The 16,090-nt window shown below is 35.8% G+C and overlaps 2 protein-coding genes and 1 long non-coding RNA gene across 3 annotated transcripts; 2 read left to right on the top strand and 1 right to left on the bottom strand.

The window, feature by feature from the left end:
- Positions 1 to 1,020: 1,020 nt before the first annotated feature.
- maf1a (MAF1 homolog, negative regulator of RNA polymerase III a) lies at positions 1,021 to 8,207 on the top strand. Its single transcript, XM_051122534.1, has 7 exons — positions 1,021 to 1,720; positions 1,894 to 2,022; positions 3,068 to 3,230; positions 4,953 to 5,074; positions 5,229 to 5,348; positions 5,745 to 5,849; positions 7,239 to 8,207. The coding sequence occupies exons 1-7, from the start codon at positions 1,638 to 1,640 to the stop codon at positions 7,258 to 7,260; spliced, it is 744 nt and encodes a 247-aa protein (XP_050978491.1). The 5' UTR covers positions 1,021 to 1,637; the 3' UTR covers positions 7,261 to 8,207.
- Positions 8,208 to 8,900: 693 nt separating this feature from the next.
- Positions 8,901 to 13,962, bottom strand: trib3 (tribbles pseudokinase 3). Its single transcript, XM_051122533.1, has 4 exons — positions 13,130 to 13,962; positions 12,002 to 12,289; positions 11,613 to 11,905; positions 8,901 to 10,344 (listed from the first exon to the last, which is right to left on the bottom strand). Exons 2-4 carry the CDS (start codon positions 12,287 to 12,289, stop codon positions 9,882 to 9,884), a joined length of 1,044 nt encoding a protein of 347 aa, XP_050978490.1. The 5' UTR covers positions 13,130 to 13,962; the 3' UTR covers positions 8,901 to 9,881.
- Positions 13,963 to 14,066: 104 nt separating this feature from the next.
- Positions 14,067 to 15,662, top strand: LOC127173430 (uncharacterized). The gene is made up of 3 exons (XR_007828751.1): positions 14,067 to 14,456; positions 14,551 to 14,623; positions 14,887 to 15,662. It is a non-coding gene; the product is annotated as an uncharacterized LOC127173430 (long non-coding RNA).
- The last annotated feature ends 428 nt before the right edge of the window (positions 15,663 to 16,090 follow it).

Raw genomic sequence — 16,090 nt, 5'->3', positions numbered from 1 at the left:
AAGTGTGATTTCAAAGCTGAATTCTTGGCATCCTTATAGTCACATTATCCTTCAGAAATCTTTCTAATATTCTAATTTGCTGCTCTAATATATATATATATATATATATAATTGTTATGTTGAAAACAATTGAGTAGAATTTTTCAGGTTTCTTTGGTAAATAGAAAGAACAGCATTTATCTGAAACAGAAATCTTTCATAACGTCATAAATGTCTTTATTAAAGCATGCTTGCTAAATAAAAGTATTAATTTCTATAATTTCTTTCCAGTATACTGGTATAGTGTATAATGTTACAAAAGCTTTTCATTTCAGATAAATGCTGATTTTTGTATCTTTTTATTCGCCAAATAATCCTGACAAAATGTACTTGGTTGTTTTATGTTTCTTGAACAGCAAATCAACATATTAAAACGATTTCTGAAGGATCATGTGACTGGAGTAATGGTGCTAAAAATGTAGCTTTGATCACAGGAATAAATTACATTTTAAAATATATTAAATTGAAAAGCATTTTTTTTAATAGTAAAAATATTTCACAATATTACTGCTTCTGCTGTATTTTGGATCAAATAAATGCAGACTTGATGAGCAGAAAAGACCTCTTTAAAAAAACACAAAAAACAAACAAACAAACAAAAACATTAAAAATCTTCCTGTTGTAAAACTTATGACCTTTTACTGTATCATAAATATATGAACTATTTTTATCCCTATGTTTATGTCCACAATATGAGAACAGTACAAGCCTTTGTGTGCTTTACAATACTTCCTCAAGACTTCTGAGGTGCAACTTAAGAATACCGAAATTCACAAATGCGAACGCATAATAATACGCTGTTAAACAGCTTTGTTTTACCATGTTTTTTATACTTTCTTTTCGTGGTTGTATCATTCAAAGCCGTATTTCCTCGTTATGATTCGAAGAAAAAATAGAAGCGCTGTTAAACCCCAATCCAGTAGGTGTCGGTAAACATGTAACACTTGCATTACTATGACATCCTAACCGAAAAAAAAAAAAACAGGAAAAAGAAAACTGCGTATTACAGCGACCGAAAACTGCAACACAAACGCTCGTCCTCTGTTGTTGTCATTCTTCCACACAAATAGACAAACATAAACCGAGGATTAAGGCTTTTATAAGCCTTGGAATTCTCCTCAAGTTCTGATTCAATAGCTGGGATGCATAATTTCCCTCTAAATTTTAGCTTGTTTAATGGCAGGTATTGGAAATTTCACAGTAAAAAGGAAGAGATATTTATTAGACATAGAAGTGCATTAAGCAACCGGCGAAGATTATTTACGCGGTCGTAAGAATCTGCAAAGGAGGCTTATTTTGTACATTTGAAGTTAATAGAGAGCCGTTTGTTCTCGAAATTAAGAGATTTTAAAGGGGCTTCTGTAGGAGACATCGAGGTTAGTGGTTATTTAATTATAACCCAGTGTTGGCTAGTTTTTTATTATTGATAATTTTCTGTTTGTGCCGTATATTCTCCAAACTAACGTGGTAAACATTGTTTTGGTTTGGTGTAACGGCGGAATAACTGGCCGATGGTTGTTTATCAAAAAGACTGACATCTAGTGGCGGTAAAGAGTCATTGCAGTTCTGTCAATATATATGATATAGTTGAATAAACCATGAAGCTTCTGGAAAACTCAAGTTTTGAGGCCATAAACAGTCTGCTTACAATTGAAACGGGAGACTGTAAGATTATTGGACGGTAAGTGCTCAATACTTGTTTCAAAACACATTTACATATCTGAACACTATCAGGTGACATAAAGAGGAACTAAGTAAAGAACGTGTTATTCACACTCTTCTGGTGTCAATGTTATTTGCAGTTTTTTTTTTTTTCTCTCTGTGTCTGCTGACACTGTTGTGATGTGTCTTTAGTATTGAGAGCTACTCCTGTAAGATGGCAGGTGATGACAAGCAGATGTTTAAGCAGTTTTGTCAGGAAGGGCAGCCGCATGTGCTGGAGGCTCTGTCTCCTCCTCAGAGCTCAGGAATCAGCCCCAACAAGTAAGTCAAAGTCTTTTCTTGAGGTACTGATGAGCATTTCATCCAAAAAAGTCATCAAACCCTTTAAGAAGTCCACTTCCAGAACAAAAATTTACAGATAATGTACTCACCCCCTTGTCATCCAAGATGTTCATGTCTTTCTTTCTTCAGTCAAAAATTATGTTTTTTGAGGAAAACATTTCAGCATTTTTCTCCATATAATGGACTGATATGGTGCCCCGAGTTTGACCTTCCAAAATGCAGTTTAAATGCGGCTTCATACGATCCCAAATGTGGTTGTAAACGATCCCAGCCGAAGAAGAAGGGTCTTATCTAGCGAAACGATCGGTTATTTTCATTAAAAAAATTTTAATTTAAATACTTTTTAAACTCAAACGTCTTGCTTTGCCTGAACTCTGTGTATTCTGACTCAAGACAGTTAGGGTATGTCGAAAAACTCCAATTGTATTTTCTCCCTCAACTTCGAAAATCATTTTAAAATCATCCTACATCGCTGCAGAAGTACCGACCCAGGTTTTGCAAAGTGAACATGCAAAGATCAAACACCCTTAACAAAAACGGTAAAATGGCAATATAGGATAATTTTGAAGTTGAGGGAAGACGTGAGATGGGAGTTTTTCGACATACCCTAACTGTCATGAACCGGAAAAACACAGAGTTCAGGCAGAGTGAGACAAGACGAGCGTTTGACATTAAAAAGTATTTAAATTGTATTATTTTTATGAAAATAATCAATCGTTTTGCTAAATAAAACCCTTCTTCCTCGGCTGGGATTGTTTACAATCGCATTTGGGATAGTTTGAAGCCACATTTAAATTGCATTTTGGAAGTTCAAACAAGTCCATTATATGGTGAAAAATGCTGAAATGTTTTCCTTAAACATAATTTCTTTACAACTGAAGAAAGAAAAACATGAACATCTTTGATGACAAGGGGGTGAGTACATTATCTGTAAATCTTTGTTCTGGAAGTGGACTTCTCCTTTCACTTACACGTAATACAAATATCTTCATTGCACGTTCACTGAAAGATGTTTTACTTTCAGACTGAGTCACAGTTTGGATGATGGAGAAGGTCCTCTTTCGGACAAGTGCAGCAGAAAGACGCTCTTTTACCTCATCGCCACTCTCAATGAATCCTTCCGGCCGGACTACGACTTTAGTCGCACCAAAGGCCATGATTTCAGCAAAGAGCCCAGTGTTAATTGGGTACTTTTTTACATAAAATTATTACAATTACTGAAGCAACATGCACGTATTTTACACAATATTACACAATATTAATATTATTCTTATTATTATATATTTTTAATGGTAATAATAACACCTGAGATCCTACTTAGGATAAGCAGTCTGGAGAATAGACAGAAAAATGAATAATAATAACAGTAATGATAAAAACAACAGCAACAATATAACATTTAATAGTTAACAGTTCATACAGTTTATATTCAAAATATTAATAAGTATTTATAATTCGCACCAAAGGCCACAACTTCAGCAAGGAGCCCAGTGTTAATTGCGTAAATATTCTTCTTCTTTTTTTTTTTTCAACATTTGGCACTTATTTTTAACACAATATTAACACATTTCCAGGTTTCTCCACACTGGAAGTCGTCATAGTTGTGTTTGAAAGCAGTGAATGGGAGAGTATCATAAATATTTAGTGTATGATTAGAAACACTGTCGCATTAGCGTTAACTAGTTTTTTTTGTAATTCGTTGCAAAGATGATATAATACAAAGTATGGTGCATCTCGTAAAACGGGTCCATAAACATTTCATGAAAAAATTATTATTATTAATTAAATTTTAAAAAATTTTATTAATAGTAATAATAATACCTGGAACCCTGCAGAGGATAAGCAGTCTGGAAAATGGACAGATAACAATATAATATGTAATAACAGCAACAATATAATATGTAATAATAATATTAAATAGTAATAAAAGTTATTATTATTACTATTTATAATATTTATAAACAATACATTTATCATTTATTATTAGAATATATATTATACATATATATATATATATATATATATATATATTCATACAGTTAATCTTTTAAATACTAATAATACGTATTTATAATTTGCACCAAAGGCTACAATTTCAGCAAGGCGCCCAGTGTTAATTGGGTAATTTTGTACATAAAATGGTTGCAATTTCTGAAACAAATAATATTAGTAATAATAAGTAATAATAATACCTGGGACCCTACAGTGGATAAGCAGTCTTGATGAATACATCATTTATTATTACAATATAAAACAGTTTGTACCATTCATATTATAAATACTAATAAGTATTTGTAATTTGCACCAGGAGCTCAGTGTTAATTGAGTAATTTTTACGTAAAATGGTTGCAATTTCTGAAATAACATATGCACTTATTTTACACAATATTATCTCAAAATGCACAATGAACTATTATTATTATTAATAATAATAATAATAATTATTATTATTATATTTTTATTAATAGTACAAATAATACCTGGGGCCCTATAATAAAATAATAATAGTAATAATCAAAACAACAACAACAATATAATATTCAATAATAATACAGTATTTATTATATTTTTATAATATTTACAAATAAAATATTTAGAATTTATCACTATTAGAATATGAAACAGTTCATATTATAAATATTGCTATAAATACTACTACTACTAAAATTAATACCTGGCAGATGAATAAATAATAGTTATAATTATAGTTGTTATTAAATATTACTACTATGTTTATTACATTAATTAAATTAATAATATTTAATAAATTAAATAATTAAATAATTAATTATATTAAAATATAAATTAATTTTATTCAAATAAAACCGTCATGTTGATTTACATATGGAGGGATATTTTGAAAACTGTTATAAAACTGTGGTTTATTAAATGGTTTATGATTTGTGTAGGTGTTTAATGCAGTGAACAGCAGTTTGTCAGCTGCTGCGGGTGAGGCCTTCAGTCACCTACAGCCTCAGTTATGGGAGGCCCTTGACAAGGAGATCAGCCTTGCAGAATGTGACATATACAGGTAGATATTCTGCTTTCAAACCCAAGTTCAGTCCGGTTTACCTAAAATTTGAAGAATTTTTTAATAGTGTTTGAATAATATAGCACTAAATTCTAAATACTAAATACTTATTCAGAATGCTTTAAAAAAACTTCTGACTACATTCTTCTGACAGCTACAATCCAGACCTGGATTCAGACCCTTATGGGGAAGAAGGCAACCTGTGGTCCTTCAACTACTTCTTTTATAACAAAAGACTGAAAAGGATTGTGTTCTTCACATGCCGATCTGTCAGGTGAGGATCTGTATGTCAAGTTAAAAAACAATTCAGCATCAACACATATGTCTCTTATAATGACAGAGACAATGACTTTATTATTAGTGTATTATGTTCTGTGGGGGTGGAAGAATACTTTTATTCAGTGAGGATGCATTAAACTGATCAAAAGTGACAGTAAAGACATTTATAATGTAGAAAAGATCATTTTTTTACTTTCTCTTCATCAAATACAGAGTAGCACAATTGTTTTCAAGATTGATAAGAAATGTTTCTTCAGCAGCAAATCAGCATATTAGTATGACTTCTGAGAGATCACATGACACATAAAGCAAAGATCAGCTGGTCCAACTTGGGGGAAAAAAGAACAAAAAATTTAGTGAGCTCTGACTTTTTGTTTTTGTGGTCTTTCAGTCTTTTTATGGCTCCACGAGACTCTGGCATCGGCACTGAACTGGATCTGGAGTTGGACGAGGGCAGCTATGAGGAAGAGGAAGAGGGCAACATGGATGAAGAGAGGTGAGGAACTATGCAAACTGCACTTTTATCATTTGTTATCACTTCTCCAGGAAGTACTGCGTCACAAACACCCACGTCTGTTGCTGTATCATAGGGCTGGGCGATATGGCCAAAAAATTATCAGTCGATATCGACAATTATCACGATAAATGTCAAATTCTTATTTATTGAAAGTTTAAAGGCAGATTTTTGCAATGTAAAAGTTGTAAAAATCAGATGGTTAAATGTGGCTTTAAAATATTCTTTATGGTCAGAACATGACAAACTTCATGTTTTTTGAACTCTTTACACTTTTTCCAAAATAAAATAAATATCTTAACAGAAAAAAAATCTTAGTTTTGCATGTTTTAATGAGTAATATTGTTTCAGATCAAGAAATGATGATAATAATAATAATATAAAAAAAATTTGGCTCTTAGAAATACACATTTGATAGTAGCTTGAGTTAGGATGCGGATATAGATTTATGTTCATTATCAAAATCAGTAATACCTGTAACCTTTTTTTTTATATGGTGAAATTTAATTATTCTGACTGTTTGAGGTTGTGTTTTTAAATTAACCATTTCTCTTCCATCGTTTTATCCATAGATCATTATAATAACAGTTAAAACCACAAATATTGCACCTCAATACCATGGTAAAAATGTAATATGTTTCCTAGGTATTTGTATGAAAAACAGCAGTCTAAATACATTTAGTATAAATGCAGTAAACACAAAAAAATACTGTAATTATATTACATTACTCCTCCTTCAATACATTTAATACATGTCTATATTAAAATTCGACACAAATATAACTTGCCCACATTTCTGCCACAATACCTCTGTGAAGTTACTGCTACTACTAAAAAACTTTCTGACTATATCGTGTTTGTCCTGTTTGTCAGCACTGTTTCATCTGGCTTCATTCTGTTTCACTGAATTCAAGTGCTTCACACTGGTACTGTTTAGTAACTGAGACTCCGTCAGCGAGTAAACGCATCTGCCGTAGTAAGTTCGCGCCATGCTGCCATTTGAACTTTGATCCGAGCGGATAAACGGTCTGAGTGGCACACTTTGACTAGCGCTTTTTTTTTCCACCTTTGCCGCATAAACATTATATGAAACATTTCATATGATTTAATTCATATAATTTAATATAATCAACCTCGTTTATCAAGGAAATTCATATTGCGTGATTTATCGCCCAGCCCTATGTATCATCATTCAAATTCGAGAGAAAAATGTCTGCAAATAAATCATGTGGTTCCTGTGTGTTTGCTAATAGAGGGCCAACAGCCAAAAATAGCACTGCGGTGTAACTGCAAACAATATGATACTACCAGCCTGACAAGCGTCGGCTTGTGTCTTTGAAGTCAGTGATGGATTTATGGGTCTTTCCACAGGTATGGTGCACTGTGTGCCTGATGAAGCCCTCGACCCTGTCGTCCGAAGCCAGCATCTCTTGCCTGAGTTTCAATGCCTGCCATCATTTTTTGATCTTTTTATCTTGTTTTTATATTGTTGGTCATTTCTTAGGAATGGAGACATGTTGTAATCCAGAAATCTTCAAGTGCTATTTTCCTTTACTTTTTTCTGTGTACATTCCATTGCATTCCCTTGATTTGTTTTCCTTCCTTTGGAGGAAACATGTGATAAGTTTTGTAATATCTTTTTTGTCTTATTTTGTTTTTAATTTTTTTTTTCCAAAGAGGTCATTTTGTTTGTTTCTGAGTGCAAGAATGCAGTTAAGGTATTATTCTCCCTCTCTCACTCTTTTTTTTAGTTACCCAAACCTCTCTTTTTTTTTTTTAAATTTGTGTTCATTATTTCCACTAGTTTTTATGGCTCTGTAAACTTCAAGTATTTGTATTTCCACTAGGTGGCATCCTTCAACATCTTAGTCTCCTGTCTCTGTTTTTTTTTTTTTTATCCTTTACTGCTTTTAAGTTTAAGTTTTAAGGCATTTTGAGTTTCCATAATTCCATTTTTTTTATATATATATATCAAGATCCTGTTTTTCCTGATTCCCCCCCCTCTATTATTATAATAGAAGTGAACAGATGAGTGTATTTTTTTGTATGACTTAATACATTTTCCTGCAACTTTTTTGCCTCAGGAAAAATGATATTGAAACCGATATCTGCGTGAACGTCACCTAGTAGATTCACTGGTGTCTTGACCTATGAATCAACTTTCTTTTTTTTTGTGCCCCCAAAGCTTATAAAGATGTGAAAGGAAAACCATGATGAGTCTGTAAAGTTTAGACTTTATAAAGCCTTTGTTTGTTGTTTGCTGGTTTTTATTTGGATTTCGTAACATTTGTGAGGTGTATAATGTGAAGTAAACACAGCAGTTCCGCTTTCTTCCATGAAGACCTGTTTGTGGTGACTTATTTTCCGGTGTCCGTCAACACATTTGACTAAAATGACTCTTTATATTGTTTGCCTGTGTGTTTATAGCTGTAGATCTAACATGGCTCTGTGGAAAGATATTGATATCTGTAAACTTTGAGTGGGTGTCTGGCTGTTACTAAACTTTATTACATCCCGTTTGGCATATTGAATGAATTTGTCTGATCAGAATCAGTGCTTTTGCTTAGTCTTTCTACTGTGGCTTCAATTACGCTTGCTCACGATGAGCGCTATAGTTCATATTGTCCACTTTTATGTCTTGGAGGGCCTCTTAAAGATCTGGCCATTTGTGGTGAAGTCGCAATCTTGCTGAATTCCTTTTCTGTTTTAGGTTTGACTCTGACCCATCTATGTTTGTAATTTCAAGCACTTTGATGTATTAGAGCTGCAGCAGTATAAGAACAGGATATGAGCAGTTAATTTCATTATTTCTACAAATGTCTTTTTGAGTAATAGTCTTACAAAAATTCAAGGAAGAGCCCCATTGGATGCAGATTTGTGATACATTTCTTTCTTGGCAGCTTAACACATTTTTACGAATATCCTTTTAAATTATTTTAGTTATTTTCAAAATGCTGTGTCAAATAAATATCTACTGACTTAAGGTGCACCGGTTGCTATTTTTACTTCAGAAAGCAGTAAGCAACAAAAGAGTGTTGATTTTTCATTTTATTTGTACTGGCAACAACAAAATACTTGTTTGTAGGTACGTCACCCCTTGAAACAACAACAAATGTAGTGTCCACTTCTCGCTAGTAACAAAAAGATATCTACAAAATGACAAGTACTTTAACAAAAAAAGGGTCAAAGCATTGCATGCAGGCATCACAAACGATAACGTATGTAAAGCCTTTGTTTCGCTCGACAGGCACACCTCTAAACCATTATATGGACGTTTCCTGTGGCGCACGATTCGCCCCACATCCCTTCAGGGTTAAACCTGCTCTACAGCACAAATACATAGTTTAACAGATGGAAACACATTTACAAAAGAGAATCGCAGAAAACACAGAACCCTTTTGAATTCTTCACATGAAAAGGAAACATGAGCACTTGTGCTGACCCGTTGCAGATGCACAAGCTCAGACCGGAGGGGGGAAAACTCAAATCTTTGGTACTTCAACAAGTCCGACAACAACATTGGCTGTTTTACTGGGGAAAAAAAGGCACTTTAAATAGTCAACTCTGTATTTTCCACTGCAAAAATATGTAAACAGTACATAAAGGCACGAAGTGTGCATCAAGTATACCAGGAATTAAGTTAGAGGTACTTTAAATTTACACAACAAGGGTGTACGATGGGAAATCCATGCACTGATTAGACAATACTGATGTTAAAACTGTGCACAAGCCTCGTGATTTTCTTTCAGGAACGAAGCTGTGCCGTGAACGAAAGTCTGCTTTTTGGAGAGGTCACCACAAATGGATATCTTGAGAGGTAAGAAACAGTCACTTCTGTTTGTAAAGACTACAAACACCTCAGCAGTTCCTCACTGGGTAAAACACAGCACTGTTATTAACCTGCTGTGGTTTCTGGAATCTTCCATTTGATGCCCTTGAACTCTGCATACCTCTTTCTCTTTCTCCGTAGAGTCCAATCCCCCCGATTGTGGGTAAACAGAATGAAAAGGCCTATTAACAATCTCCATTCTCATTTGGTTCGAAATCAGGCACCACCTGATCGGTCGAGTGTCTGGTGCTGGAGTGCTGGTGGAGGGATACGTTGTTGTTACAGTGGAGCCACGGGTGAAAGAGTATATCTCCAGCCTCGAGCCTCTCTGAGGGAGCTTTCCTCAGCATGCAACATACCAGCGACTTAGCCCTGGGTGAAAGAGTCTCCGGGATGGTGAACGCACCCCTGCGGATTTTGCTGAACAGTGCTGTGGGTTCCACGTCCTGAAATGGGTAACGTCCTACTAGCATGGTGTAGAGAACAACACCAAGGCTCCACACGTCGGCAGCCTTCCCTGAGTACGAGTTTCGTGAGTTTAATATCTCCGGGCCGACGTAGGCCGGGCAGCCATGTTTGTCTGTCAGCGAATCGTCATCCCCGTTAAGAAGACAGGAGTCCTCCAGGTTTTGCAAGACCAGCTTTGTTCTGAGGAAACAAAAGAACATCTATCAGCCATCTGGTAACTAGGTCCAGCTTTGGAATGGAAAATATTTGCTAGGTGAGCGAGATGAGGTAACACCTATGCAAGTCATGCAGGTTGTAAAAATGTAATAATATATACTGTATTTTATGTTTTAACTACTTTATTTATTATTTAACTATTTGTTTTTATATTAATCTGTAATACATTTATACATTATTTTATATAGTAGTTAATAGAAGTTTTTATACTATATATTTAAAATTAGTGCAGTCAAACGATTAATTGTGATTAATCGCGATAATATAAATACACACAAATACAGTATATATTTTGAAAATGTTTACATGTATATATTTATATTATATATAAATATTTTAATATATAAACATTTTACACATGCATATGTATGTGTGTATTTAAATATACACAATCAATATACACAGTACACACATGTAAACAAAAACTTTTATTTTGGATGCGATTAATCGTTTGACAGCACTAGTTTAAATTTAACAGCTACTTTATGGAATAATCTTGTTACACCTATACAATGGCAATAAAAATACAGAATTTTAATATCAGTGACAATACCAATAAGTTGATAATCATTTGTCTTCTTTAAATAACCAATATTAAAATTTGTACTGTTTCAATAAAACACAATTTTAAATGCTACAATTACAATGTCATTTTAAATGCTACAATTAAATTAGATAAATAGCATTAGATGACAACTAAGGTAATCGAAATGTAAAATGTGACCCTGGACCACAAAACCAGTCATAAGGGTAATTTTAGTTTTTTAATTGAGAGTTATACATCACCTGAAAGCTAAGAAAAGCTTTCCACTGATCTATGGTTTGTTAGAATAGGACAATATTTGGCTGAGATACAATTATAAGTCAGGAATCTGAGGGTACAAAAAAAACAAACAAACAAAAAAAAACAAAAAAAAGTAGGCTTAGCAATGCATATTACTAATCAAGTTAAGTTTTGATATATTTATGGTAAGAAATGTACTAAATATCTTAATGGAGCATGATCTTTACTTAATATCCTAATGATTTTTGGCAAAAAAACACAATAATTTTGACCCATGCAGTGCATTTTTGGCTTTTGCTATAAATATACCCATCCTACTTGGTATTTGTGGTCCAGGGTCACATATTCGCTGATAGCCTATGTGGCATTTATTATCATGCATCCCCGCAACCACAAGCAGATTTGACTTGACTAGCTAGTAATTAAAAAATAAAATTGAGTAACTCACCTCTGTGGGTCTGTGAACACGAACTTGCGCAGTTTAAGGTCTCTTAAAATGACACCGTTCTCGTGGCAGTGCGCGACCGCGGCTGCCATCTGGCCAAACAGACGCACTGCCTCATCCTCCTGCAGCCTCTTGCAGGTGCGCACGTACGAGTGCATGTCTCCATAGTTACGTTCGAAGAATATGTACACATTGCTCTCCCCGAGCACCACCTCTGAAATCTTGCAGATGTTGCTGTGTGGAAGCAGTCGCGTGTAGGGTGCGATGAACTCGTGATACTTCTTAATAGAAAACACCTGTTGAAGAAATACCAAAACAAGATGGTTATTGATCCTCCATTATACAGAGGTTCCATAACTTCAAATCCACTATTCTGAAGCATCTCGGCTCACCTTGCATGTGTACTCCTGTTCTGTGACCTGATGAACCGCTCTAAACGTCTGAGCTCCTTCTGTGGCCTCCAGCAGGATGTAGGGTCCGATGCGCGAGACGTGGTGCTTCTCTGACCCCGGTTGCTCAAGGCTCTGGGACAGGGGGCGAAGACAGGGCGGGAGACCTGGGGAAGGAGGCTGGCTGAGCCTGCGGCGCTTGCATTTGAAGGTATCGGTGTTGTGAGAGTCCTCGAAGTCTACTCGCTTCAGTCGCAGTGGTGGTGTAGGAGTTGACAGGTTCATACTCATCTGTGACAAAAACAAGTCAGTGTAAGTTCATGACTTTGCAATAGCATGACTTGACATATCATAAAGGTTAATTGGATGAGGAATGCGGAGTCTGTGCACAAAGGTGACATGGAAAATTGATAAAATGAAAGCATTTGATTATTGCGCCACATTTCAACACTAACCGTGGGATAATCTCTCACGCTAAACAAGAAACAACTAACTAAACAAGATTGGGAGGTTCATTAATATTGTGTAATGAAGGAGGTAATTTAAAACTGTTGAATGACTATGTGATGAGCAGTGTTGCTTGATCATACTGACTCAAGTTCCTTTCGAAATGCTGCTCGGCGCCTGTGAGTCATACAGTGTTTAAGTTATTACACATTCAAGCGTACGTCATAAAATGACGTAGCCTAGTTTCTTCCATTTCACCATTTTTAAACTAACTTTTTGTTCTGTTAAAAATAGTATTTTCCTCTTTGTTTAGAACGCTGATTTTTAAACACGTGAGAGGTTTCAGAACTTCACACGGTTCACGTCGGACTCGAACCTAAATTTTCAGAACCAGCAGTTTCCAGCATATGGGTAAACCACTGCGTCAAAGTTTATAGTTCGATAAAGAACTTAAGTAATGTGCTTAAAATGCTTAATAATAGGACGTAAAGTGTAAGTTGAAAAGTTCATAGAACATGCGCTGCATCACTTTCCATGTAAAGTTTAACCACCAAATGTTTCTCAATAATCGTCTAAATGGGAAAGTTGATCAATAATTATACTAATCTTAAGGACTCTTGGATGGATATGCTAAAAGGTGATTTCTAGAGGTTAATGTAATGCTTAAAGGTTTACAGGACTTACCTCGCTGCTTTAGACAAAGGACCCGCTCCTCTCCAAAACAGAACAATGAAAACTACAGGCGCACTTAGTTGTGTCTACTTGTCAGAGAACATTTCCACAGGGGAAAAACGTGAAATATTATGAAATATGCACTGGGAAACTGTCAGCTGTAGTTAAGTCTCAGCACAAGAGAGAAAATGTCGTCTCCAATGAATGCAGAATAAATATGAGTCAGTTTGAAAGGACGCCCGTGCCTTATACAGTAGATGATCTGAAAAGTATCTCCGGCTTCAATGTGTTTTGCAGATATTCGTGCACGTTCAGCCTCTCTTCATGCGTGATCTGTCCTTTTCTTTGTTTTGTAGATTGAGCAAATTGTTTCTTGTAAGTCTGGCGGCAAAAGCAAGAGATCTTCAGTTGTTGGCACGGATGTCTTTGTTCCTTATTCCCGCTGAATGAACGCGTCCTGCATGGACAATATTTCCTTGGATCTTGATTTTCACTGTTGGTAAAACGTCCTTTGGTGGTCGGATGAAGTTTAGGATCATTCACGGTTAGTATCGGATAAATAAAACAGTTTCAAGATGCTCTAAAACGTACTTAGCTGGAAGTTTTAAGATACGACAAACAAGGAATTGTCCGAAGAAAGTTGAAACAGAGGACGCGTCCGAATTGGTGACAGCGCAAATGAAAAAAGTAGTCCTTTAGTTGGTCTTTTGTTGCTGCCGAAATAAAGGTCCCTTTAGTAATGAGATCACAAATCAGACGTGGCCCCTCAGCCTGACCGTCCGACTGTAAAGTCTCACTTTGGCTGGGCACGTCTAATATGCTCAGTGTGTTACACCAGCCTGACTCGATGATGCTGTTCTTAGTAAGATTGCGACATCTTGGCTCCGCCCCTCGGGTCTGACGACATCTAGTACAGAGCTTCGCAATAGTACGCACTACTGCTGAAGTTTGCAAGGGGATTGCAAACACAAAGCTCGGGGTTTAATAGAAACGCTTAGCCAATTTTACACAGTAAACACCGCTGAGCATAACACATTGGCCGTTTTCAAAACCAGCGAATATTTAGTGCACAGTGTGCTATCAATAGCCTACTTATGAATTCAACGACAAAGGAAAGTAACGCAGGAAATAAAGTAATGCGATAGGTCGTGTAAATGTAGTATAAAGCGATATATATGTGCTATATGTGTTGCTATAAATATGTTACGTTATATATGTTGCTATAAATATATGTTAAGTTGGTCCTTTTGCCGTTTTGAAGACTAATGCCCCACCCCTGTGTATGACTCAATACCAATGTTGGTGTTGCACATCAAGTGTTTGTCAGCGCGACGTGCAGGTAGCTGACAGAAATAGAACAAAATACCAAATATGAACCTATAGGAAAGAAATATGTATTGTTTCTCCTAAATATATTTATATCGTTTTCTCAGGTCTCCTCTAGGGATCTCAACAATGCCTCAAAGTGTGTTCAGATGTGCAGAGATACAAAAGTCAGACATTTTGGTATGAACTTGAACATTTTTCATCAAATAAGTTTTAAGACTTAGGCTACTGTTGGTCAACATGTATGTCTATTTTAGGTCTATTTGTAGTCAAGCTGTTAAATAAATGGTAAAACATAACTGAAACCTCCCTGAGGTAAATTTCCTCTAGGAAGGCATGTTCTGTGACCTAATGAATTTTAACTGAATTTTGTGTTATTTGATTTCAGTCTGTGTTATTGCTGGTGTACTGGTTATTTAGTGCCCTGCATGTTTATCTCACAGATGACCTACAGTAAGCAGGTTGCAGCGACAAAGCCTGTAACCTGAGGCAGGGTGCACCAGGCAGTCAGCAGGATGCCTCCACAGCGCTCATGGTTTCAAGTTGAGTCAGAGGTTTCATGCGTGTGTGTGTGGGTGGAAAGAGGTTTCCTGGGCTGTTCCACCATCAGAGGCCTGAGTGGGAGACCAACCACTCCTTAAAATGGAAACGTTTTTGCTGCATGTTGCGTTTTATCGTTTAATCTTGCACCTCGAGACACCAGATGCAACTGTTCGAAATGCACTAAATAGATGGATGGATGTTCAGGGGATTTCTTTGATTTAAATCCTTTGGTTTGACAGCCACGGTTGAGTCATAACATTTTAATATATCACCATCTGAAAGTTAAAACTGTAGCACAGCTTCTTGGCGTGTTGACAGAGAAGGAATTGTTAGAATGAATATGACTCTATTTCCAAGAAATCTCCTTCCTGTCTGTGTCTACACAGATGTCACACATTCTGGATTGAGACATATTGTCACCATGGGAACAAGCAATGTCCTCACAAAGGCTCTGTCTCATCTTGATGGACACTAATGGTGGTTTACCGCCATGGAAGCGCTGGTCCGAAGTGATCAGGAAGTCACGAATATCCTCCCTCCGGTTTCCACCAGCTGATGACAGCCTTTGGGCAAAAAGGGCACATTTGTTCTCTTTATATCTCAGTTGGTTTTAATGAAAGACATGCTGACCTATTCGTATTGGCCCTGCGTCAGTTTTTCTCACACACAGACACAAATACACTCAACCACAGACACGTCGCTGAATTAGCCTAGTTTACAAAAAGGGGCAGACCTGTATATCAATGTCTAATTGGATTAGCTGTGTGATTGAGTGGGTTATGCTATAAGCTCACAGATGTCTCTCTAGAGGACGTGCTCCACCACTTCCGCAACTAACTGGCTAATCTTGTTAGTAGCAATGCTATTAGCATAACGGAAACACTTAAAAGAGACTATTTGAACTTCACTTTGTAACTGTTTCTTTGAAGGAAGATTTTATTTTATATACTGAAACTAGAGAAAAGATCAACCCAGGCACGTTTGCTTCTCAAAAGCTTTGCAGTTGTAAAGTGAAATCTCCAGTGAGTAGTGCAAAAAGCAAGCTGAGTTTTATCTAAAATAGACAAATGTGAATTTGGAAACATTTTATTTTGACCCCCCCTT

This window comes from Labeo rohita, chromosome 11 (genome assembly GCF_022985175.1).
Source record: "Labeo rohita strain BAU-BD-2019 chromosome 11, IGBB_LRoh.1.0, whole genome shotgun sequence".
NCBI classification, from domain to species: domain Eukaryota; kingdom Metazoa; phylum Chordata; class Actinopteri; order Cypriniformes; family Cyprinidae; genus Labeo; species Labeo rohita.
The sequence above is the reverse complement of the archived record's forward strand: the minus strand, read 5'-3'. Positions and strand labels throughout refer to the sequence as shown.

What these genes read in the sequence shown, in the direction of transcription:
- maf1a (XM_051122534.1), top strand. Translation starts at nt 1,638, where the DNA reads ATGAAGCTTCTGGAAAACTCAAGTTTTGAGGCCATAAACAGTCTGCTT. An exon ending in TCAGGAATCAGCCCCAACAA is followed by an intron (nt 2,023 to 3,067) that starts GTAAGTCAAAGT and finishes TTTTACTTTCAG; the next exon opens with ACTGAGTCACAGTTTGGATG. An exon ending in TTCACATGCCGATCTGTCAG is followed by an intron (nt 5,349 to 5,744) that starts GTGAGGATCTGT and finishes GTGGTCTTTCAG; the next exon opens with TCTTTTTATGGCTCCACGAG.
- trib3 (XM_051122533.1), bottom strand. Translation starts at nt 12,289, where the DNA reads ATGAGTATGAACCTGTCAACTCCTACACCACCACTGCGACTGAAGCGA. An exon ending in AACAGGAGTACACATGCAAG is followed by an intron (nt 11,906 to 12,001) that starts GTGAGCCGAGAT and finishes TTTCTTCAACAG; the next exon opens with GTGTTTTCTATTAAGAAGTA. An exon ending in GTGTTCACAGACCCACAGAG is followed by an intron (nt 10,345 to 11,612) that starts GTGAGTTACTCA and finishes TTGTTTCCTCAG; the next exon opens with AACAAAGCTGGTCTTGCAAA.